Source organism: Ovis aries, chromosome 2 (assembly GCF_016772045.2).
Source record: "Ovis aries strain OAR_USU_Benz2616 breed Rambouillet chromosome 2, ARS-UI_Ramb_v3.0, whole genome shotgun sequence".
NCBI classification, from domain to species: domain Eukaryota; kingdom Metazoa; phylum Chordata; class Mammalia; order Artiodactyla; family Bovidae; genus Ovis; species Ovis aries.
The window spans coordinates 239,126,971-239,151,859 of NC_056055.1; the positions used below are offsets into that span (position 1 = coordinate 239,126,971).

A 24,889-nucleotide genomic window follows, 5' to 3' on the forward strand; every position below is an offset into this window, starting at 1 on the left:
CCACCTCCCCGAAACCACAGCCCGTATCCACATCCCCTGTCATCACTCCCACACTCCCACTGAGCTCCCAGCAAAAAGGCCTTTGTGCGTCGGCACTCCTGTATCCACTTCCTGGTGCCAAGTGTTGTGGCTACTCCTCCAGGCTCAGCAGCAGAGCTGGCTAAGAGCACACACTGCAGTCAGCCCAGATCTGGGTTCTGATGCTCACCTGAATGGTCGTCCCCACAGTGGCTCACCAGCTCTCGATGCTCAGAAGACGAGATGGAGAAGTCTTAGCTCAGCCAGCCCTCTTCTCTGGCCCCAGGGGCTTTACCATCTTTGAGCGGTGGATTATGTGTCCCTGACCCCTTTTTCCCAGGCAGCTTTGAACTTGGCAGTAGATTCAATGACACAATTAGGCTGGAAGATACCATGAGGTTTTAATAATAATCTAATAACACTGTTCAACAAAAACAACATACACGTGTCTCTCAGAGAGACACAGAAACACACACCTCTTCCTCCCGCACAGACTCTGAGGTAGAAAATAACACCGCCTGAAGAATAAAAAATACTCAACAGGCTGAGCCATGGCCCAGACCACAGGTTCACAAGGCACCTGGCTGAAAGGTCGCCCCTTGAGAGCGGGGGCAGAGGCTGGGCCAGCTGCACTCCAGGCAGCTGGGCATCCCTGGCTTCTAGCATGAAAGCCTGCTCTCGGGTAGCTGGAGAGGGTAGGGGCTGAAACAAATGGCAGCTGATCTGCAAAGAACAGAATGATGCTCCTGGCACGTAAGAGGCCTTTGGTAAACATCTGCTGAATGAACTGAATGACTGGAGGGGGACAATTCCAAAGAATACATCCTGGAGGTTCTGGGGCCTTTCAGCCCTGGGCAGGGCAACCAAGGGTGAAAGAGCACCTCCACCAGTTATTTCAGAGGTGGCCAAGGAGGTAGAAATGCCAACACTGGGATGCTCTGGCGTATGTGGGTGGGGGAAGAGTGCAGTGGAGGGTCTCTTCTTTCCTCCCAAAGTGTTTCATACATAACTGGGGCCCTCGACCCAACAGGGCCCAGCCCTTCTCATCTAGTTCTCCTCCTTGATGGCGGACCTCTGTCTTAACTCGTCTCCAGTACCTGGCACAGATCAGGCATCAAGGGCTCATTGAGTGAATCAAGGCCCATAGCAGCATTAGTAGCTTATCTTCATTCTATTAACCGATTCCATCTGGCCTCAAGTCTCCCTGGCTGGGTCTGACCCTGCCTCAAAGGACACCATTCACCTCTCCCTTCCATGGCAAAACAGCTTCATTTCTCGGCTTGGGGAAAAAGTTCTTAGCCAGGTGGGCCATGCGTCTGTTCTGTGGGAGCTGACGTTCCTCAAGGGAGCGGAGACCCCAGGTCCCATCCACCTGGTCAGGCTCCCAGCGGCGGCTAGGGTGCAGCCAGCAGTAGTAGGCCAGCCGCAGAGCCAGCCCCAGAAGGAAGCAGACGCCGGCCGCAGGCAGCAGGCTCTGCAGCAGGCGCCCACTGGGCAGCCAGGCACTCTGAGTCGCCCAGGCCACCACCAGGAGAAGGCTGTCATTCAGCAGGAACACCAGGTGGATGGTGGCACGGCCTCGGGTGTGGCCCTCAGCCACGTTAAACCAGGAGAAATACAGGATGGTGGCCACAGTCGCCCGGTACAGCCACTCAGAGTGGGGCCCTGGCATGAAGTCCGTGCCCTGCAGCCAGACCCAGAAGAGGAACACCAGCCACAGGCCCAAGAAGTGCAGGGCCACGTAGCGGGGGAAGAGGGCTGAGAAGAGGGCCACGACCAGCACCCGGGGCCACAGCAGCAGCAGGTTCCACAGGAAGTAGATCACGGAGGCGCCCACTCCCAGGAGAGGCTTGGCAGGGAGGCAAGTGCGCAGGGCCCGGTGGTAGTCGAGCAGCGCCCACGAGATGCCCACAAAGGACGTACAGATGCTGACCCCTGTGGAGAAGAGTGGACAGGTGAGCCCTGCGGGCAGCCTGCAGGCGCTCCCCCAAGGTGGTGGGCACTGCGGAGGGCTTGTAGCCACGCTGCGGTGGGTATTAGAGCTCCCAGTTTGTTGAAAAGTACAGCTGGAGCACAGTAAGTTCACACAACCCTACCAGAGCTCCCATCCACATGGAGTCTGTCCTTTACCACAAACCTTTCAAGTGCTACCCCTGTTACATTTTTCAAGGATGAGACTGTGTGACTTAACACTCTCATCAGCACTGCCGCCCAGCATCAAGTACTCCCTGGGCCTCGGCCCCACCCTGAGCACATTCCGAACCTTCCTTTCCTTGAAGAGTCCATGCCTTTCTTGAATCGGAACCCCAGCAATCCAGTTCCCCTTTTCTTAATCTCAGAAAGGGAAGTAGGAAATCCCACAGGATGACGACAAGCCTCTAGCTGAAGCCACCTCCTGGGGGCCAGAAGGGATGTCCCTGCTACGTGGCTGGAACAGCCCATACGCTCCTCCCTTCCACCCTCGGACCAGGCCCTGGTTTTGATTTTCCAAGACATCCGCCTCCCACCTCCTGGTTGCCCATTCTAGACTAGAAGCACCAGGCCCTCCAAGGAGGGCTGGAAGCATCTCTAGACAGCTTCCTCCCTGGCCGCCTTCCTACCTCATTCAGTCAACAGATGTTCTCTGGGAACCTGCTGTGGGTCGGGAACCCACTCCCAGCCTGGAATCAGCTCTGTGGCCTCTCTAACTACCTACCCTCAGGGTCTCTGCCTGCCTGATGTTCCTCCAGCTGCCCCACATGCCGCATTCTCTGACCTGACAAGCTGTGCCCTTGCTTATTAGGGAGACCCATCCCTATTTCCTCTGGCCTACTCCTCCTTACCCTGCAAGTTCTGGCTTGACTATCCCCTAGAGTCACCCATCCTGACACCATCCCACCCATCTCTGCCGTGCAGGTCCTATAACACCCCACCTCTGTCTGGAGTCTTCTTTCCTTATCTCTGAGCTCCTTCAGGGTAGAAAACAGATTTTGTCCCCCGGGGATCCCTCAGCAGCCTAGTAGCTGGCATATAGCATCAGCTGAAGAAATGTTCGCTAAATAAAAGTTGGGAAAATCCACTTCTTCCCTCAGTTTCCCATCCCCACCTGTCCAAACACACAGGGCAGATGGTCTCCACTTAGCCCTGGTCCTGGATACCCACTGGTCTCAGACAAAAACACAGCCATCCCTCAGAATCCACAGGGGATTGGTTCCCCAAATCCACCGGCGCTCAAGTCTCTAATATAAAATGGGGTAATAGGGGTGGCCCTCGGAATCTGCGGGAGCAGAATCCACAGACAGGGATGTGGTATGTACCCAATGAGTGCTGTGCGTCCCAGGGAGAATCACGTCACCTTTCAGCCCCTCTTTCCTCACGTGTAAAGTGGAGATAGAGGGTGCTGTGAATGTAACGACGACGACGTGGCACTTTGCACCGTGCTGACCAACAGCAGGGGCTCAATGGTGACAGCTGCTAGTACTGTTTTGTTTTTCCCCAATTAATATTGCAGAACTGGATGAGCAAACGGAAAGGACCCTTGAAGATGGAGTCCAACTCCCCAGCTTGCACGACCGTGGAAACTGAGGCCAGAGCGGGAAAGACTCTCCAAGCCCCGCAGCGAGCGGTGGCAGAGCCGGGACTGGCTCCTAGGGAGGCTGTGCCACATGCAGCAGCAGGTGTGCGAGGGTGGATACGGGAAAGTGGAGATCCAGAATCAGATGTGAGCTGGAGTCCTAACTTGGCGGCCAGCTGGCATGTGACCTTGGGCAACTCACTTCCCTAAAAACCCTCTCAAAGCTGCTCATTGCACAAACCTCTCCTGTGGTTTACGAAGCCACCTGCTTTCTTCCTTTTCAGATCACTCCACTGGCTTTACTGTAACTGCATGCTTTATAGTCTGTGGTCCTGGCAGGCCAGGGGCTGTGTCTGTCTGCTTATTCACTGTGGTGTGTCTAACACACGGACAGGCACAGAGGTGCTCCATAGAGGCTTAAGTGTACAAAGGTGCTCAATAATTTCTCTGTTGATTAACTGATTTCCTATTAGACATTAGGCACCAGCACACATTATCTGTTATGTTCAAACTAGTAAAAATAGTAAAAATACTGTAGACTTATTAGGCACTACGCCTTCTATGCATCACTTCACTTAAAAACTTTTCTTTCACCTTATGAGGAAGGATCATCAACTATGTCCATTTTACAGATGAGAATAATAGCTCAGAGAGATAGAGTCCTCTTTGTCCAAACTCAAGGCTGGAGCATGACTTTGGATTGGAACCCAGACCTGCCTCTCTAAAGGACATTCCCCTATTTTCTAAACAGCCTTTATGAAAAAGAGAAAACCTTTCTGCCGTTTGTGGGCAACTTTCCCAAGGCATGAAGGTGCGGGGGGCTGTCAGGGAGTGGTGGGCAGCGGTGGCTGGCCTTGGGCCTGACACTCACACTGGTAGTACTCAGCGCTGCCGCTCTGCAGTATGATGGCCAGCACCAGGGTGAGCTGCGGTGTCGTCTCCAGGAAGGTCTCGAAGAGTCGCAGCATGCTGATGTCCAGGGAGAGGAAGTCGGCGTAGGCCACATCAAACTCAGAGGGAACCTCCTGCCGCCACACCAGCAGCCCCTGCTGCAGCCCCTGCACACACCTAGGCAGCACACGCGATGCCCCAAGGGGCCTGGTTAGCATCCAGTGGCATTCTTCCTTCTCTCCCCACTGAATAGATGCAGACAGGCTCCAATCCTGGCTTGTCACGTACACGCAATGGGACCTTGGGCAAGCGACTTAACCTCACTGAACTTGTTTCTTCATCTGTGAAATGGGGATAATTACTGCTGCTGCTCCTGCAGTAGCCACCATTCCAAGCTCATCACTAACCTTGTCCCATTTCCTCCTTTACAACATCCCCGTTTTATAGATGGGGAAACAGGACCAAAGAGCGAATGAGCAGTGGAAATAGGATTTGGACGCCAAGCTGTCTGAATTTGAAAGATGCATGAAAGCGCCTAAAGTGATTGTTCTCAAATTTCAGCAAGCCTAAGATTTTCTCATTGGAAAAGACTCTGATGCTGGGAGGGACTGGGGGCAGGAGGAGAAGGGGACATCAGAGGATGAGATGGCTGGATGGCATTACCAACTCGATGGACATGAGTTTGGGTAAACTCCGGGAGTTGGTGATGGACAGGGAGGCCTGGCGTGCTGCAGATTCATTGGGTCGCAAAGAGTCAGACACAACTGAGCGACTGAACTGAACTGAACTGAAGAATTTCTTAGGATCCTGTGGGGAAGGGGAGCTGTGGAGAGCTTCTGAGCACAGATGAGACAGGTCCTACTGTGCTATAGAAAGAGCACCCAGGGATCCATTGGAAAGGCCTGCCCAGAGTGATGGGAGCAAAGACGGGGCAGAGTTAAGAGGGTCCAGAGAGGTCTTCCCTGATGGTCCAGTGGCTAAGAATCCGCCTGCCAATGCAGGGGATACAGGTTCGATCCCTGGTCCGAGGGAAGATGCCCTGGGGCAACTAAGCCCACGTCCTGCAACTACTGAAGCCTGTTTGCCTAGAGCCCGTGCTCCACAACAAGAGACGCCACCGCAATGAGAAGGTTGTGTACCGCAACAAAGAGCAGCCCCTGCTCACTGCAACTAGAGAAAACCCACACATCAAGGAAGGCCCAGCACAGCCAAAAATAAATAAAAAATTTTTAAATGAGAGAGAGGGTCCAGAGGTTGGACGGGCAGACCTGAGTGACCCACTGGCCTGAGGGAGGTGGAGGATGCACCAGGATCTCGCCTGCCCAGAACTGATCTCAGTTGGCTCTTAGGAGGTGAACCCACTCACTCATTTCGAATTCATTCATTAGACATTTAGCCTCACTTCCCCTGGATGGTCTTGACAACATGCTAAGAGAACAGACAGGCATGCCCAGGTTGGGGGTTGTTCCCCAGTGCCCTGGCAGAGGCCTCAGCCTAGTCACAGGCTGGAACAGAGACCCTGTTTTCTCAAGTAAAGCTCAATACAGTCTGTCCGACTCATGCTCAGCAAAAATAGAAGCTGCATGATGCAGTTATCGATTCAGGGCTCACTGCAGGCTGCCAGGACTGTAATATCTGTGCCCCTTCGTGTTCATCTGGGGTGTTATTGATGCCCGGCCAGTCCCTCAGGCGAAACTGCAACATTCAAAGCTCCTCTCGCCCACTCCTGGAGACTCAAGGCAAGATCTGGACATCCTGACTTTGTCGCATGACTCTGACCCCTTCGTTTCACTTTCCCCCTCTCCAGATGGTCCTGCCACTTCTGAAAAGCAGCACAGCCCACACACAGATTTTGTAGGCTCCCCCCACCCCCACAACCCCTGCGCCCAGCCCTGCCTGGCTCCAGGAACATACATGAGTCAGGCCCCATCTCTGCCCTCTTGCTTGGCCCTGGGGGTGAGGGGGTGGGGTGGGGAGCAAGTGCTCATGGAGAAGGCAGCTGGGGAAGATAAGGTGGGGACACTGGCCGTGAGGGACCAAGTGCTGCTCTGGGGGTCAGGGCTGCTCAAACTGCCAGGCGACCCAGCTAGCTGATCATGAAGTGAGCTGACGCTGCTGCTCACCCTGCACGGGGGCAATTCACAAGTCTCATTCCATTAAGTCCTTACACTGGGAGCCTCTGGAACACTGAGTAAACTGAGATCTGGAGGGGGGTCAAGTGACTTGCCCAAGGCTCCGACCACAGCTAAAAAAGAACTGCTGGGTCCCGTTGCCGTTAGAACAGAGTCCGCCCCGGCCAGGCGCTGCGCCCTTCACGACGGGTTTCTCGCCACACCCACCGCCGGATGACAAGCTGCTTTTAACAGAGGAGGGAACTGAGGCTCTGAAAAAGCCTGGAAGGAGGCCACAGGTGGTAAGGCCAGAAGTGGATCCCAAAGGGCCTGACTCCAAGTCGTGTGCCTCAGTTTCCTCTCTGGGTCCCCGTTTCTTCACTTGTGCCAGGAAGCTCGAGTGATGAGCTCTGAGGGCCGTCAGCCGGAATTTTCCTCCATCAGAGGCCAGGAGTTCACCTGGCCGGAGGGGCGCCCTCTAAACTAGCAGGGGCTTAGTTTCCTCTCCTGGGTCGCAGTCCTCTCCTCTCCGTGCCCTCGTGTCCCAGAGTCAGCCCAGCAGCAGGAGGTGACGTGACCTCCGTTCCCCCTTCTCGCTCCCCAGGGGCGGGGCGCTCACCTGTACAGGTAACCCAGCTGGAGGAGATGCAACAGCGCCAGGTGCCGGCCAGGGGGCTTCGGCGCGAGCGGGCTGGAGACGTCGGAGCGCAGCCAGATCCAGCTGAAGAGCTGCAGCGCGACCGAGGCGAGGCCCAACAGCGCCAGCACCAGCGCGGCCCACAGGTAGCGACCGCTGAGCACATACTGGCTCGCGGCCCACAAATCGGCGCCCAGGTCGATCAGGAAGGCGAGGGTGCCCAATATTCCAAGGACTAGGTCCCTTAAGAGCACGGCGCGGGGCGACCAGGGCATGACCCGCGAGCCTCTCCCTCCTCTATTTGGGCTCAGGCCCGCCCTCCCGGCCCAGGGTCGCAACCCGCCCAGATGCGCAGTGGCAGGAAGGAGGCGGGCACAGCCCTCGGGGCCGCCCAGGACCGGACCGCTGGGCGGGACTTCCCTGTCCCGCCCCGTCCGGGGAGGAGCGAGGCCCGGAGACCCCGCGGCTGGGGCACCCGCGGTCTCAGTGCTCTCTGGCCCGGCAAGCTGCTTAGGGCTTCCCCGCCCCGCCCCCTCCAGGCCCCGCTGAGCCCAGAGGGCCCCGAGAACCGCTAGGCCCGAAGACGCACAGTCCCAGGTGCAGTGTAGCAGGCTTGTTTTACCCTGGAGGCCCAAGGCGGAGAATATGGCCCGCAGATGAGCGCCCGGGTTAGAACTGCCTTGTCTCACGTCCGCACTGCTGCAAAACCAAACGCCAAAGCCCTATCCGATCCCTGACTGGATACCTCGAGGCCGGGCCACGTGCCAGGGGAGACGGAGGGCACTGGGTCAGCCAGGCCCATCTTCCTGGCATCTCATTTTACTCGGATTATCCGAATAGGAGGAAGGGAGGACTTTCAATAACGGGGCAAGGGAGTTTTATAAACATGATTTATAAATTAATAACATGCATGACGAGCACAGAGTGTTTTGGATAAAACATGAAACGTGAAAGAAATGTGCTCCTGGTGGGACCTTCGGGGCTTCATTTCCTGATCGTCTGCCCAGTCCCAGTTCATTCTGCTGTCGCGGGGAAGGGAAAGGGTGGAAGAGTCCAGCTCTCAGGGCTGATGCTGCCTCCATTTTACCAAGCGCGTAGGCCGTTGGTCCCCCAAGGTCAGGACACGAGCAGCGCGCGCAGGCCCAGCAGCGCCGCGGGCAGGAGCGCGAGGCAGGGCGCGGGCGCGACGCCAGGGCCGCGCAGGCAGGCGGCGTACCGGTCGAAGGCCACCTCGCGCAGCGCGCACACGTGTTCGGCGCGGCACGCCTCGTCGCAGGCCCGCGTGTCGTAACTGACCGAGTTGTAGACGTAGTAGCGCTGTAGCGCGCCCTGGTCGCTGGCGATGCGGCCCAGCGCCGCGTGCATGGAGCGGGCGCCTGCATCCCGCACCCCGTAGGCCTCGGTCACCCGGTACTCGAGCTCCCAGCGTGGCGCCCCCAGCGCGTTCGCCTGGCTCAGGTTCAAGAAGTAGGTCACCATGTCCTGCAGAGGGGACGCGAGGCAGGCGGGCCGTGAGCCGCTGTCCACTTCCGCCCCCAACCCTCCACCTTGCATCCACCTCCCGGATTCTAACATCTGTAATCACGACCACTTGTAGACAAAAGCTGGTCCAAACTCCTGAGGTAACTGCATTATCATTCCCATTTCACAGATGAGGAAACCGAGTCTTAAAGAGGTTAATTCATTTGGCGAGAGTCTCACAGGTGCCTCAACAGGATTGGAACCCAAGTTGTTTACTCCATGGCCTGTGTATTTTCTGTTCCCGGGTGCACTGGAATGCCTGACTGAGAGAGGTTATAGAATTGTGTTTTGATGGGGGCTTGGGATGCACCCAAGACATCTAGAACTCAGGTGCATTTTCTGGACTAGAATGTGGAAGGCTTATCTGTCCAGTGCTTTCCACCCAAGTTTGAGGATCTGCTTCAGATCAGCAGAGGTGGGGTCAGAGGGGCTGCCGTGTATGGATGCCAACTTTCTGCTAGGCATCTACATTATTTCATTTCACACCACCTGCGGGCCAAGTGCCCATGTGGCCAAGAGACCATACTCTTAAAAATCCTCAGCCTGCTTCTACTCTAGAGTCAAGGACCTAGTGTCTCAGGCAGTCCCTGGTTTTGAATACCCGAGGTTAAGTCTCTGCACCCACCTCTTTCTGGAACTCCAACTCCAGCTTGAACATTCAGCTGCCTCCTCCCTTGGCATTTTCGCTTGGATGCCATATAAACATCCCAAAGTTAACAGGAAAACCAGGCTTCTGATCTTCCCTCCAAAACCTGCTCCTCCCACAGTGATCCCGTTTCAGTAAATGGCAACCTCATCCTTTTAGGTGCTCCATTCAACGCCTTGGAGCCCTCGTTGCCTCCTCACTTTCTCTTCCACCTCTCATCCAGTCCACCAGCAAATCCTGTCCACTCAGCCTTCAAACTACAGCCAGGACTTCCTTGGTGGTCCAGTGGCTAAGAGTCCATGCTCCCAATTAAGGGTCCCTGGATTCGATCCCTGGTCAGGGAACTAGATCCTACATGGTGCAGCTGAGAGTTTCTTCCATGCCCCAACTAGAGATCCTGCATGCCACAACTAGGACCTGACGTAGCCAAATAATAAAATTAATGCTTCGAAAAATAAATCCATCCAGGATCTAGCTCTCCTCATGAGCTGCTGCAACCACCCTGGCTCACACCACTGCCACCTCTCAGGGGTTGTAGTCGCCTCCTCACCGATCCCCACATTTCCACCCTTGCCCCCTACAGCCGGTTCTTCACCCAGCAGAATAGTGATTTTTTTTTTTTAATTCCAGGGTCTTACTCATAGCCTATGTGACATGACCTCTACTGTGACCCCGCAGGCCTTCTTGCCCCTCCCCCCAACACACCCAGCCTTCCTCCTCATTCGGCAGACACTCACGTGGCTCACTCACTGACTTGACTCAGAGTTCAGATGTCACCCTATCAGTGACACTTCCTCACCCCATCTACCTGACACCACACACACATGCACGTGCTCCGTAACTGTCACCCACTGCCTCCTCACCCTCTTCTCTCCTTAGCACTGATTTCACGCCGCACTTAACTTCACTGTGTTTGTTTATTGACTGTCTCCCTCCTGTAAGGATGTCAGCTCCGGGAGAGCGGAGACTTTTGTTCACCTCTGTGTCTCCTGAGCTTAGCACAGGGCCTGGCACGTGGCAGGTGCTTAACACATTTTGTTGCCTACATTAAGGAATCGTACTCCTTTGTCATTTCTGTAGTCACCAGCACAACCCAGGAGGTGTGGGATTGCTCGATGAGTAGGGGCCCGCTTGGCTGCAACCCAGTCAGTATAGAGGAGACATGGGCAGCGGGCCTCCGGTCACACTGTAAGAGACTGACTGCCAAGCCAAAGAGATCCAACGTGTCTGGGGGGCACTGGGGAGCCACTGAAGATTTTTGAGCGGGAGAGAGACAAGAAGTGCTTAAGAAAGATTAATCCCTTCTGCTCTGCTGTACCAGATGAGCTCCAGTGGGGCTGGGCGGGAGGCAGGGAGACCAAATAGGAGGCCCCGGCAGTGACCAGGGCAAAGGGAGATTTGGAGGAGAACTGATCTGACCTGGTAGCGGGATTTGGAGGTACCTCCAGGTTCTAATGCTGAGCTCTCAAAGGGTGGAAGTAACTTGCCCTTCCTGAGGCTCGGGTGGATTAGCTGGGGAAGGTGGTGACCCATTTAGGTCCCTCCCCCACCTTCCCTGGCCCCAGCAGACCCAAGGCTCCTGACCTGCAGGCTCAGCGTAGCTCGGTCGTATTCAAACACCCGGATGCCTGGATTGTTGGCTCCGTTGACCACTCCAGGTAACGTGGTTTTCCACGGGGTGACCCCAGGTGTAAGGAACATGACACTGATGGGGGCACCTTCCAGGAGAGAGACAGTGGAACTGAGAGTTTGATGACAGGGGGAGGGAAGTGGGCTGGCTGTTGCCCTCCAGGGTGGGTACCTGCACCGTCATAGAACATCCGAAAGCTGTCGGTATGGTGGTGCCCGAAGAACTGCCCTGCGATGATTCGGTGATGCCTCTGGACCACCTTCAGGTACTCCTCGTTGAAGCCCTCCCGGAACCATGCTTTGTTCCGTGTTTTCTCAAAGAAGCCCGGGGGCACGTGGCCGATGATGTACACCTATGAAGAAGGGGTACCCAGCGGGGGTTCAGAGCTGCTTTCCCCAACTCCTCTCCACCCTTCACAGTCTACCCATCTCCCCAAAAGCAAGCGACAGGCTCCAAGGTACCTCCTCCCCCTTCCCTCTCCCAGGTGATTCTGGCATCTCTCTGTACTCAGCAATGAAGGTGCTGCATTTGCCCATACTATGCCTGCCACCCAAACCACCCTTCTCCTGTTCACTTCTGTAAATTCTGACATTACTGTTTAGTCGCTCAGTCGTGTCCGGTTCTTTGTGACCCCATAGGCTGCGTAGTCCGCCAGACTCCTTTGTCCGTGGGATTGCCCAGGCAAGAATACTGGAGTGGGTTGCTATTTCCTCCTCTAGGGGACCTTCCCAACCCAGGGATCGAACCCATGTCTCCTGCATTGGCAGGCGGATTCTTTACCATTGAGCCATCTGGGAAAGCGAAAGTGAAAGTTGCTCAGTCATGTCTGACTCTTTGCAATCCCATGGACTATACGGTCCATGAAATTCTCCAGGGCAGAACAGTGGAGTGGGTTGCCATTTCCTTCTCTAGGAGCCATCTGGGAAGCCCTCTGTAAATCCTGCCCATGCTTCAAAACCCTTCTTATGAAATCTTTCTGATCCTTCAGATGAATCTTCTCCTGTTGGAGAGCTCAGGCACTGTAACCAAAACTTCCTTACTTGGTTTATAACCTCTGCTGTGTAGTAGTAACGTGTGTTCACATCTTGCATTCATTGAGTCCCTCAGCTATAATGACAGTGCCTGGGCCCTTGGCCCCCACTGCGAGAGGTAGAATGGTGGGGTGGGGCAGTGGTGGCTGGTAAGGAGGGCAGTGAAGAGTGTGAGCTTTGGAGACAAACCACCGTTGGATACCAGATGTGTGTGACCTCTCGGAGCTTCAGTTTTCTCATCAGGAAGGCTATCTAACTGGTGCGGTTTTGAGAGTTCATATGTCCATATAAAGCACTTAGCAACTTATCTGATGTATAGCGAGGACTCAAAAGCACCAGCCGTGAGATCCTGCCGGGATGCACTGGCCAGAGCAGGGACTCAGGCAAATGAGACACAAGGCCATTCATCAGGGGCTGCCAGCCCAGCAGACTAGAGGGACATACCTCACAGCGGACTACATGGACACGCCTCAAGGGCAAGGCATATCTCTGAGGTCTGGCCCACACTGTGGCTGCAGCTGTGCTGGACTTGTCCTCTGGAGACTGGGGTTCTAGTCTCAGTGAGTGAATGATAGTCTCTCAGGCGTGTCCGACTCTTTGCGACCCCAAGGGCTGTAGCCTGGCAGGCTCCTCTGTCCATGGAATTCTCCAGGCAGGAATACTAGAGTGAGGAGCCATTTCCTACTCCAGGGGATCTCAGCCCCACCACTCACTGTGTGACTTGAGACCGTCACTGCCCCACCGGGAGCCTCACAGCACAATGGGTCCCAGCCTCACAGGCTGTTGTGAGGATGGAAGAAGCCCTCTCAGGTGCCACGCTGATGAGGGACCCTCTGTGTCGTGAGCATCTTGAGTGAGTGGGTGTGAGTCTGTGCCAAAGTGGGGGACTTGTTCAGGAAGAGACCCCAGGGAGGGAGGAGAGGAGCAGGGAGCCCTTACCATTTCCCCAGCCTGGGATGCCTTGGTCAGCACTTCGTCCAGCCACTGGAACTGCTGGCTGGGGTCCGCCATGCCGGCCGTCTGCTCATTGCTGCTGTAGTACAGGTTGGTGTTGAGGACCACGATTCGCCCAGCCCCGCTCAGCCCTGGCAGTTTCTCAGAATAGAAGGCACCTAGGACATCACGGCCATGGGGGATCTGAAGGGGTCTCTTGCCTCCAGGCAGACACACTCTGTCCCCTGTTACTTCACTTGCCCACCTTCTCCTTCCTTGGCATCCCCCCTTCCCTTTTTTCCCACAGGATGAGCATCATGGGTAGGACGAAAGGCTCTGGAGCCAGGCTGTCTCGGTTAAAGTCCTGGTTCTATCCCTTACTACCTGTGCCACTTGGGGAAAGTTCCTTAAGGTCTCGATGCCTCAGTTTCCTCCTCCATAGAATGGGAATAACATGGGGGTGTGTTTATCCCTCTGGACTCACTGTCAGCCCTTCTCCACCCAGCTCTCTGCCCCAGGAGCAGTGGATTAAATCAGTGGGCTTCTGTGCTACTGAGGGAAGGAATGAGAGGAGGTCGGGTCTCCTTGGGATGCTGTGTCCCCCATACCAGTGATTCTCAACCTGGTGATTTTGTCCTCAAGGAGACACCTGGCAATGTCTGGAGACATTTTGGGTTTTCACAATGGGAGATGTTGCTTGCAACTAGTGGATAAAGGCCAGCGATGCTGCTGAACACCCTACAATGTACAGGACAGCACCCCCCCCAACAAATTACCCCTCCCCAAATGTCAACAGTGGCAAGGTTCAGAAACCTGGCTTGAACCAAAGGTCACTGCCCCTGCAAGGGCTGTTGTGAGGAATCTAGCAGTGGACTGAGGGCACTTCTGATTCTCATTAGTATGTGGTTAAGAAGATGGGCATTGGGATCAGCCCTGGATCCTGCTCCTGAGGTTGCCTCCTCTGTTGCCCTAATGGTCCAGGAGCGACGAGAATGAAGACAGAACACAACATCTGGCGCAATGGCTCAGGGGACCAAGCAGCCTCTATTGGACTGAGGTGCAGAGTCCACGCTGAGTCCAGTTTTTATTCCTAACTGCAGACTACAAGACTTTCTCAGATCTTATCTTTCTCAAGACACATGCCATATCAGTTGAAAGTGAAAGAGAGTGAAGTCACTCAGTGGTGTCCTACTCTTTGTGACCCCATGGACTGTAGCCTACCAGGCTCCTCCATCCGTCCATGGGATTTTCCAGGCAAGAGTAGTGGAGTGCCATTTCCTTCCCCAATATCAGTTACATACTCCTAAATATCATGGACTATACTGATATAGTCCAGATCTCCTTGCGTTTACCCCAGGCCATTCCCTTCTGGGCTAGTCTCGGGAACAATTAGCAAGTGCAGAGACAGCATTCAAGCCTGACAGCGAGCATTCCAAGGTCCATGCTTTTATGATCCTAGTCATAATCCCTTCTGGGTCTGGCCCTGGCATTTTTAACAAGGCTATAATTCTAAGAGAGACATGAAAAATAATCACCAATATAGTTTCTCTGTGAAGTTTCTCAAGGCTGTGAAAGTAGATTATTAGGAATTCCCACTGCATCCTCTAAGCTAGGTGACCTTGGCCAAGTGACTTAGTGTATTCAAGCCTCAGTCTCCTAATCTGTAAAATGGGGATAAAATCAGTTCCTATTTCACGGAGGTGTTGTGAAAATGAAATTAGATCAGTCTTTGGCATAGAGGGCTCCTTACAGTAGCACGTGATGTTAGTACCTTCTTTGAAGAGAGTGACAGATTCGTTACTGAGCCAGGGTCGCCACAGCTCTGCTACCTGATTGTAGATATTGTTGCTCCCTGCAGGTAATTGGTTTTTGGGGTGAAAGTCATGATTTCCCAAAGCAGCGTAGACTTTAGTATCTGGGAGGAAAAAAATAAATATAAAAATATATACGGAGGACTTTGCTGGTGGCCCAGTGGCTAAGACTCTACGCTCCCAATGCAGAAGGCTGAGGTTCGATCTCTGGTCAGGGACCTAGATTTCACATGCCGCCACTAAAAAAATCCTTCATGCTGCAACTTAAGATCCCATGTGCCGTGATCAAGATCAAAGATCCCTCATGCTGCAACTAAGACCCAGTGCAGCCAAATAAAATCTGGAAACGCTGAGCTCCACCAAAAGAGGTCATAGAATTCCCGTGAGGAATTGTCCACAGAGCCAGAAGTCATAACTATAACTGCCTGGGAAAAGAAACTCCTCTGTAATATAGATGCAAGCAGCCATAAGCATTCATTTAAGAGAAAACACAGATCCTTGGAATCCCAAAGACAGATGAGAAGGGAGGGACCCTGTCCCAGTTTATAATCAGATAAGGTGGGGGTTCCCAGAGAAACAGGATCAGACTTGGCTTTCTTGACCTAAAGTGAAAGTGAAGTCGTCTTTGTGACCCCATGGACTGTAGCCTACCAGGCTTCTCTGTCCATGGGAGTGGATTGCCATTTCCTTCTCCAGGGGATCTTCCCAACCCAGGGATTGAAGCCGGTTCTCCCACATTGTAGACAGACGCTTTACCATCTGAGCCACCAGGGAAGTCCTGTTTCTTAACCTAAGAGAAGGTATTTTGGGCCTAAGCCATTCAGGGATTTAAGACTGGCTCAATAATAAAGATCTTAAGGGACGGAAAGGACAGACCTTGTTATCAGGGAAGAGAAGAAACAGGAGCAAGATAATGAATCAGTTGTAAAGACTTTTAGTTCTGTTTCAAAGGTAAACATTAGCCTGAAGCACTTTCTCGAGCTGTTTTATAGAATTTAACCCCTGCAATCTCAAAAATGACAGAATGATCTCTGTTCATTTCCAAGGCAAATCATTCAATAGCACTGTAATCCAAGTCTATGCCCCAACCAGTAACACTGAAGAAGCTGAAGTTGAACGGTTTTATGAAGACCTACAAGATCTTTTAGAACACCCAAAAAAGATGTCCTTTTCATTGTAGGGAACTAGAATGCAAAAGTAGGAAGTCAAGAAACACCTGGAGTAGCAGGCAAACTGGCCTTGGAATACGAAATGAAGCAAGACAAAGGCTAATAGAGTTTTGCCAAGAGAACACACTGGTCATAGCAAACACCTTATTCCAACAACACAAGAGAAGGCTTGACACATGGACATCACCAGATGGTCAACACCGAAATCAGACTGATTATATTCTTTGCAGCCAAAGACAGAGAAGCTCTATACAATCAGCAAAAACAAGACTGGGAGCTGACTGTGGCTCAGATCATGAACTCCTTATTGCCAAATTCAGACTTAAATTGAAGAAAGTGGGGAAAACCACTAGACCATTCAGGTATGACCTAAATCAAATCCCTTATGATTATACAGTGGAAGTGAGAAATAGATTTAAGGGACTAGACCTGATAGACAGAGTGCCTGATGAACTATGGCATGAGGTTTGTGACATTGTACAGGGGACGGGGATCAAGACCATCCCCAAGAAAAAGAAATGCAAAACAGCAAAATGGCTATCTGAGGAGGCCTTACAAATAGCTATGAAAAGAAGAGAAAGGAAGAGCAAAGGAGACAAGGAAAGATATACCCATTTGAATGCAGAGTTCCAAAGAATAGCAAGGAGAGATAAGAAAGCCTTCCTCAGAGATCAATGCAAAGAAATAGAGGAAAAGAACAGAATGGGAAAGACTAGAGATCTCTTCAAGAAAATAAGAGATACCAAGGGAACATTTCATGCAAAGATGGGCTCGATAAAGGACAGAAATGGTATGGACCTAACAGAAGCAGAGGATATTTAGAAGAGGTGGCAAGAATACACAGAAGAACTGTACAAAAAAGATCTTCACGACCCAGATAATCATGATGGTGTGATCACTCACCTAGAGCCAGACATCCTGGAATGTGAAGTCAAGTGGGCCTTAGAAAGCATCACTATAAACAAAGCTAGTGGAGGTGATGGAATTCCAGTTGAGCTATTTCAAATCCTAAAAGATGATGCTGTGAAAGTGCTGCACTCAATATGCCACAAATTTGGAAAACTCAGCAGTGGCCACAGGACTGGAAAAGGTCAGTTTTCATTCCAGTCCCAAAGAAAGGCAATGCCAAAGAATGCTCAAACTACCGCACAATTGCACTCATCTCACATGCTAGCAAAGTAATGCTCAAAATTCTCCAAGCCCAGGCTTCAGCAATACGTGAACCATGAACTTCCAGATATTCAAGCTGGTTTTAGAAAAGGCAGAGGAACCAGAGATCAAATTGCCAACATCCGCTGGATCATCAAAAAAGCAAGAGAGTTCCAGAAAAACATCTATTTCTGCTTTATTGACTATGCCAAAGCCTGTGACTGTGTGGATCACAATAAACTGTGGAAAATTCTTAAAGAGATGGGAATACCAGACCACCTGACCTGCCTCTTGAGAAATCTGTATGCAGGTCAGAAAGCAACCGTTAGAACTGGACATGGAAAAACAGACTGGTTCCAAATAGGAAAAGGAGTACATCAAGGCTGTATATTGTCACCCTGCTTATTTAACTTTTATGCAGAGTACATCATGAGAAACACTGGGCTGGAGGAAGCACAAGCTGGAATCAAGATTGCTGGGAGAAATATCAATAACCTCAGATATGCAGATGACACCACCCTTATGGCAGAAAGTGAAGAAGAACTAAAGAGCCTCTTGATGAAAGTGAAAGATGAGAGTCAAAAGGTTGGCTTAAGGCTCAACATTAAGAAAACTAAGATCATGGCATCTGGTCCCATCACTTCATGGCAAATAGATGGGGAAACAGTGGCTGACTATTTTTTTGGCCTCCAAAATCGCTGCAGATGGCAATTGCAGCCATGAAATTAAAAGACGCTTACTCCTTGGAAGGAAAGTTGTGACCAACCTAGACAGTGTATTAAAAAGCAGAGACATTACTTTGTCAACAAAGGTCCGTCTAGTCAAAGCTATGGTTTTTCCAGTGGTCATGTATGGATGTGAGAGTTGGAATATAAAGAAAGCTGAGCGCTAAAGAATTGATGGTTTTGAACTGTGGTGTTGAAGACTCTTGAAAGTCCCTTGGACTGCAAGGAGATCCAACCAGTCCATCCTAAAGGAGATCAGTCCTAAATATTCATTAGAAGGACTAATGCTGTAGCTGAACTACAATACTTTGGCCACCTGATGCAAAGAGCTGACTCATTTTAAAAGACCCTGATGCTGGGCAAGATTGAGGGCAGGAGGAGAAGGGGATGACAGAGGATGATATGGTTGGATGGCATCACGGACTCAATGGACCTGAATTTGGGTAAATTCCAGGAGTTGATGATGGAGTAGGAGGCCTGGCATACTGCAGTTCGTGGGGGTTGCAAAGTGTCGGACACAGCTGAGTGACTGAGCTGAACTGAACTGAACCCCTGCAACCACAAGGTCATGGGGTCACAAAGAGTCACCTGTCACTAAGACAGGACTTAGCAACTGAACAACAAAAACGATCACCATATCTACTGAAACCTAAGGGATGATAATATTGACCTTTTATGACCCTCATGACATTAATCAACCAAAGCATGGACTCTCTCAACTTTGCCCTAATTCTATATTGAATTCTCCTGCTCAGGCCGCTTCATGAATATATGCATATATATGAATATATGCATATATCCCTCCCTAGCTTAAAACTGCCCCAATTTTACTGTTCAGGGAACCACTGATTTGGAAAGATTCCTGGTGTTCTCCTTATTTGTTGCAGGTAGTAAATCTTTCCTTCTCCTGACGTTTGGCTTGGTTGTGTCTTTTGGCCTAACACCCACCAAGAGTCAAACCTAGTTTTGGGGTAATAGGTTTTTGCTGTGTCTATGCGCTGGGCACTTCTAGAAGCTCCTCACAAGCATAAACTCCGTGAGGGCACCACCTGGCATCATGTTCATGACCAAGTCCCCTATCCCTAGAATGCTGTCTCACCCCTAGGAGACACATTTGTTGATGGACTAAATGAATGAATAGGTTACCTTATTTAGTCCTCGCACCAGCCGTCTGGGCAGGTACCATTGTTTTCTTCTAGAACACCGAGCACCCAGGGCATGGCCCACCTGGAGCCTGGCAGAGCCTGCACTGGGGCCCGAATCAGTTTGCCTTGCACACCCGTGTGCGCCATCAGCCACAGTGGAGAGGCAGGGGCCAGTGTCCACAGCGACTCTGATGAGGAACCCAGGTGCACGTGGCAAGAAGGACTTACAACATGGAACCAAAATCTCAAATTTCAGCCTCTGCCTCCTCTCCAACTTGTTGCTTCAACTTATTTATCTTTATAATGGGGAGTGTTCTGCTTGACCCATGTTGCTACCATTCTCAAATAAGATTAGGCCTTGTTTCACCTCTTCCAATTTGTTCTCATTTTAACATCTCTACCAGTGGGCCGTGTCTTACCATTGAGGCCAGGGGAAAGCGCTGTGTCATACTTTAATGGACAGTGTGTTGTTTTTTTTTTTTCCTTAGCAATACATAAAACAATGAAACATCTTACAGTCAATGGTATCTCAGATTTAGGAAATTCAATACCTGTGCGAGCATGTTATGAACTATAAAATCTTATCATTTACACTTATACGTTAAATCATAATAATAAAGCATTTTCTTATCCATTATTTCACTTTTATTCCTGAAGCCGCATGTGGAGCAAAGAAAAGAGTGCTCAGAGTTAAGATATGAGTTTGAGTCCCTCCCTAGGAACTGACTAGCTTTGCCCCATAGATTTGTTATCTATACACTGGGAATAATACCTGTTATTAAAGTGCCCTGGTTTGAACCTGTGTGCCTGTGTGTTAGTCGCTCAGTCATATCTGACTCTTTGCAACCCCATGGACTGTAGCCTGCCAGAATCCTCTGTCCATGGAATTCTCCAGGCAAGAATACTGCAGTGGGTTGCTGTTCTCTTCAGAGGATCTTCCTGACCCAGGGATCGAACCTGGGTCTCCTGCATGGCAGGCAGATTTTGTTTTTACCATCTGAGCCACCAGGGAAGCCCCAGTGATTTCTGCTGGAAGATTAACTAGCCCAAGCAGGTCTGAGTTGGTTGAGTCGAGGTACGTAGACTGGAAGTGTCCAGTCAGCTTCTCTGCACAAATTGATTTACATTGAGGGAAGGAGGTGTCAGAAAGGAGGCTGCCTCAAGGACAGATGTGGGAATTGTGGGGTGGTGGGGGGGTCCCTCCTGGAGTGAGAGTGGTAGGTATGAGATGTCCTCAAACCAGGATCTGCATCCCAAACCTTGCCTGTTTCCTTGACCTCAAGGGTCACATTTGTTTTCAGTAAAACTGAGGCAGTAATAACACCTCTCTCTAGGATTATCCTGACAGCGAAGGAACTAGGGCATATATACAATATTCTCAGAGGAGGCCTGACACAGCACTTGATACATAGATACAGGACTTCCCAGGTGGTGCTAGTGGTAAAGAACCCCGCCTGCCAATGCAGGAGACTATGAAAAACACAGGTTTGGGAAACACGGGCTTGATCCTTAGGTCAGGAAGAGCCCCTGGAGGAGGGCATGGCAATCCACTCCAGTATTCTTGGCTGGAGAATCCCCATGGACAGAAGCGCCTGGGGGGCTACAGTTCATGGGGTCGCAAAGAGTCGGACATGACTGAAGCGACTTAACACACACACACATAGATACATATAATTGTTCTTGCTGCTATTACCTGCATTTGTTATCACTATTCTGTATCTGGGTCCTGAGAGACCCATGATGAAGACCTCCAGAGGAAACAGCTGTACCAGAACCCCAGGGCGATTGGGGTAGGGGTGGGGGTTGGGACCTAGGCTCTGCTTTCACAGGCCTCCCACTGGCAGGCCGAGAGCCTGACTCAGACTCCAGGATCTTGTGTTTGGCACCGCCTGCTTAAAGCCATTTTTAAGGACCATTAGATGAGGCCCCCCACCACAGTCTTCCTGTCATGTCCTGCGGGGCTGCGGCCATAATCACTCACAGTCCTGGCTGCGCGCCCAGGCTCAGAAGGCCTTGGATGCACCACAAAACAGCACTTTGGCCGAAAATCTGCATCTCCCAGAAGTCCCAGCAGCCAAGATGGTTTGAGAAGAGTAGATGGCAATTCCAGGGCCATAGCAGGATGCAAAGGCTGTGTGCAAGCCCACGTGAGACTTACCCAGGGACGATGCCTAAAAGTAACTGTAGACGCCTTGAGAAGGGGCTGCAAGTCTGGTGTTATACAGGCAGGACAGAAACCAGTGAAATGTCAGGCACTTCCATTAATAAAAAAGAAACAGGTCTGAAATGGAGTTACTTGTGCTAAACCCTAGGTCAGCAAACCAAATGTTAACCAAGTTAATACCTAACCTAACAAGTTTCAGCCTCTCCCAAGAATGTGACCTTTAAACAGTCAATATGGAATTAACATAGGGGGCACTAGTGAGGAAATCTGTTTGACAGATCCCACCTTTCCCCGAAAGGAAGGTAACCTTGCCCAAAACAATCCCTTTTTGCTAGAATCTTTCTTTCTCCTCCACCCTCTTCTGTCTGTAAAACCTTCCATTTGTACAGCTCCTAGGAGCCCCTTTCCTTTTTTTTTTTTTTTTCCATCTCTTTTCTCTTTTTGTCTGTACCACACACCATGTGGGATCTTACTTCCCCAACCAGGGCTCGAACTTGGCCCCCATGCATTGAAAGCACAGAGTCTTAACCACTGGACTGCCAGGGAAGTCCCTGGAGCTCCTTTCTGTTTTCTAGATGGGATGCTGCCTGAGTCATGAATTATTGAATAAAGTCAAATAGATCTTCAGATTTACTCAGTTGAATTTGGTTTTTAACACCATTAATAGGATTCTGTGTCTATTCACAAGCGGACAAGCTCTCATTCATGTTCCTTACAGTGTTCCTGGAAGGTAAGACCTGATTGCTGTGAAGCGCCTGGTGCGGGACCTGGCCGGCAGCCATCATCATCGTGGGGGAAGGTCATTCCTTTGCACTTTGGTGCTGTTTTCCTCCCGCTGTGCCAGGCACTGCCTGGGTGTCAGGGAACATTATGGGGACCCAGGACACAATCTTACCTGGAAAGGCCTCCCTGATGAGCTGAGTCAGCTGCTTCACAATTTGTAGCACAGCAACCTCACTCAGCCTCTCATTGGGCACGTGCGGTGTGTCATCACTGCAAAACACAAGCAGCTCGGGAAGTGGCACAAGGGAAAGAAGGGACAGCTCCACCGTGAGAAACCAGCCCTACCCAGACCCAGCTGCAGGACTGGGCCTCAGACAGCTACTGAGAGGGAGGGACCGGGCTGGAGTTGGGAGTCACACTGGACAGAGTTCAAGCCCTGGCTCTGCCATTAACCTGCTGCGGGTCCCTGGGCTGGTTGTTTAACCTCTCTGAACTTCCATGAGCTCATCTGTAAAATAGGGACAATATGGAACTTCAGAGTATCTGTGGGGCTTCAACAAAGAAAGTTCCAAAATCTCTGTGCCGAGTGACTGCAGCCACGAAGTTAAAAGATGATTGCTCTTATGAAGAAAAACTATGACAAACCTACACAGAGTATTAAAAAGTAGAGACTTCACTTTACTGGCAAAGATCCATATACTCAGAGCTATGGTTTAGTTGTGTACTGATGTGAGAGTTGGACCATAAAGAAAGCTGAGCCCCAAAGAATTAATACTTTTGTGGTGTTGGAGAAGACTCTTGAGAGTCCCTTGGACTGCAAGGAGATCAAACCTGTCCATCCTAAAGGAAATCAACCCTGAATATTCATTGGAAGGACTGATGCTGCAGCTGAAGCTCCAGTACTTTGGCCACCTGATGCGAAGAGCTGACTCATTGGAAAAGATCTTGATGCTGGGAAAGATTGAAGGCTAAAGGAGAAGGCAACAGAGGATGAGATGGTTGGATGGCATCATTGACTCGGTGGGGTGGAGAAGCCGATCTGAGTTCATTCCTTGCCCCAAGGGTTCTAAGGAGTTTGGATCTGCCTTCATAACAAAGCATCTGGATGTACTCTGGCAGGTCCAGGGCCTGCCCCAGGACCATTTAGCCCCCACCCGACCCCTCATTTGACAGACCTAAATTCCTGGATCCATCTTAGAAAGGTGCAGCAAGAAGGAAGAAGAGGGAAGGGAGGTTTGAGGAAAGAAGGAGGAAGGGAGGTTTGGGAGTGATAGGAGCCCCCACAATCTAAAGCCTGAGGACTCTGCTGGACTGAGCGCAGCAACTGTGCCCCGAGACTCCCTGGGGAAGTTAACTAGCTGAATCATACGGAGACCACTACTGGCAGTCCACACTGGCTCACTTTGTGCCGGGTACCTGCCGTGTGTTGAACCCATATCCACTCATTTATTCTTCATAATAACCCTACAGTGGAGCTTCTATTGTTATCCCATTTGACAGATAAAGAAACCAAGGCACAGAAAGGTGAAGAGTCCTGCCTAAGAGTATACAACCAGACAGTGGTGGAGCCAGGGTTTGAACCAGTCAGCCCAGCTCCGGAATTTATGCTCACATCCATTACATTCTACAGTGTCTCTGATACCCTCATGAGGACAGCAGGAGGGGCCTTGGAGCCCTGTCCTCCCTGGGGACAGGCCAGGAATCCAAAGACATCAGAACAAAATTCCATTTTCCCCTAGTCTGGAACATTTAATTCTGTGTGATAGAAAACATATTCAATTGGTACAGGTTAATCCCCAAGGGACTGCGAGTCTCCCAGGAGAGGCCAAATTTCTTAGAAACTGAAGAATTAAAAGGGGCCCTAGAGGTCCTCTCATCCAATGTCATAACCTCTGCAAGTCCCAGAGATTTCCCAGAAAAATCATGCTTTTCTGTTAAAGGATGGTGAATTTCTCAGAGGGAGCGTGTCTTTTAGAATGTTACTCATTTCTCAGGGAGCAGGGGGCCAGAGTCATGGCCTAAAACTCACTTTCTCCTTGGATTGATTCCTGAGCCCCGGGAAACCAGAACTGCCCAGGCTTCTCTGGGAGACGGTCACATTTCTTAAGGGTCCAGCCTTACTCCACCCACTACTGTCCATGTGAGGGTCATTCCAGTCACTCCCATGTCACAGTGAGTGACAGCTAGGGCCGTCGTGGGTTTGCTCCACCTTATGAAAGTGTCTATAGAGGCTAGAAGAGGGTACGGGAAGCCAGAGCCCAGCCAGCCCTCTTCACCTGCTCTCTAGCTCACCACTCCCTACAGGAAGTCCTCCCAGTTTCACCAGAGGGAGTCAGGTGCCCTGTGAAACTCCCCAACCTGCTCAGTGCCCCTCTCCTTGCTGGGATAGCATGGTCAGCGACCTCGTCTATATCACCCAGGAAACCTTGAGTTTCCTGAAGGAAGGTCGGGGTCCCTATTATCTCTGTTCGCTCATGTCTGCCCAGGGGTGAGCACAGGGCAGGCTGATCTACCAAGAGAGGGAGGGAAGGATCAAGTGAGTGAAGGGGGGACCATGAGCGCTGAGGGAAGTTGGACTTACAGCAGTATCCTTGGAGGAGTAGCAGAAATGGCATCGCTATGGCTGAGCTGAAATTGCCCCTCAAGCCCTCTCTTTGCAAGCCAAGCTCTGACCAGGGAGGACCCCCAAGGCCAGGCAGCCAGGGGTGGCCCACAGCTGGCCAGGACACTTGGTCCCAATGCTGACCCACCTTCAGCCCTCCTAACTTTCTCCTCTCCCTGCATTTGGGTCTCTGAGGCTTGCAGTCCCTAAACTCTGGTGGGAGTGGCAGCAGGGTTCATCCACTGACTTGAAATCCAGGACTTCCCCACATGCCCAAGCATGCCATGACCGTGTCCCCAGCCTCAGTGAACGCCAAGTTCTGCTGAGTCTGGGAGACACGAGGTCAAAGGCACAGACCCTGGAATCAGCCAGGCCCAGGCTCCCATGGACAAGCTTTGAGTTTCATCCTCTCTGCAACAGGGCTGGTGTG

General features: G+C 51.5%; 2 protein-coding genes across 3 annotated transcripts in view; both read right to left on the reverse strand.

Annotated features, from left to right (window-relative positions):
* Window positions 1-400: 400 nt before the first annotated feature.
* XKR8 (XK related 8) lies at window positions 401-7,578 on the reverse strand. The gene is made up of 3 exons (XM_027965426.2): window positions 7,193-7,578; window positions 4,443-4,639; window positions 401-1,953 (listed from the first exon to the last, which is right to left on the reverse strand). Exons 1-3 carry the CDS (start codon window positions 7,483-7,485, stop codon window positions 1,244-1,246), a joined length of 1,200 nt encoding a protein of 399 aa, XP_027821227.1. The 5' UTR covers window positions 7,486-7,578; the 3' UTR covers window positions 401-1,243.
* A 632-nt stretch (window positions 7,579-8,210) lies between these two features.
* The window catches only part of SMPDL3B (sphingomyelin phosphodiesterase acid like 3B), a 31,385-nt gene continuing 14,706 nt past the window's right edge, over window positions 8,211-24,889 (reverse strand). Inside the window, exons 3-8 of one of the 2 annotated variants that reach the window (XM_004005072.6) lie at window positions 22,030-22,127; window positions 14,743-14,886; window positions 12,978-13,150; window positions 11,179-11,359; window positions 10,962-11,095; window positions 8,211-8,692 (exon numbers count right to left, since the gene is read on the reverse strand). In XM_004005072.6, the coding sequence (XP_004005121.4) occupies window positions 8,327-8,692; window positions 10,962-11,095; window positions 11,179-11,359; window positions 12,978-13,150; window positions 14,743-14,886; window positions 22,030-22,127 (1,096 nt within the window). In that variant the 3' untranslated portion in view covers window positions 8,211-8,326. The remainder of the gene's footprint in view (window positions 8,693-10,961; window positions 11,096-11,178; window positions 11,360-12,977; window positions 13,151-14,742; window positions 14,887-22,029; window positions 22,128-24,889) is intronic. The other variant, XM_012150886.5, reaches the window with a different exon arrangement.

Coding starts and splice junctions, on each gene's coding strand:
- XKR8 (XM_027965426.2), bottom strand. CDS start 7,485: ATGCCCTGGTCGCCCCGCGCCGTGCTCTTAAGGGACCTAGTCCTTGGA. Junction 4,640..7,192: donor CAGCTGGGTTACCTGTACAG/GTGAGCGCCCCG, acceptor TGTGCTGCCTAG/GTGTGTGCAGGGGCTGCAGC. Junction 1,954..4,442: donor CAGCGCTGAGTACTACCAGT/GTGAGTGTCAGG, acceptor TCTTCTCCACAG/GGGTCAGCATCTGTACGTCC.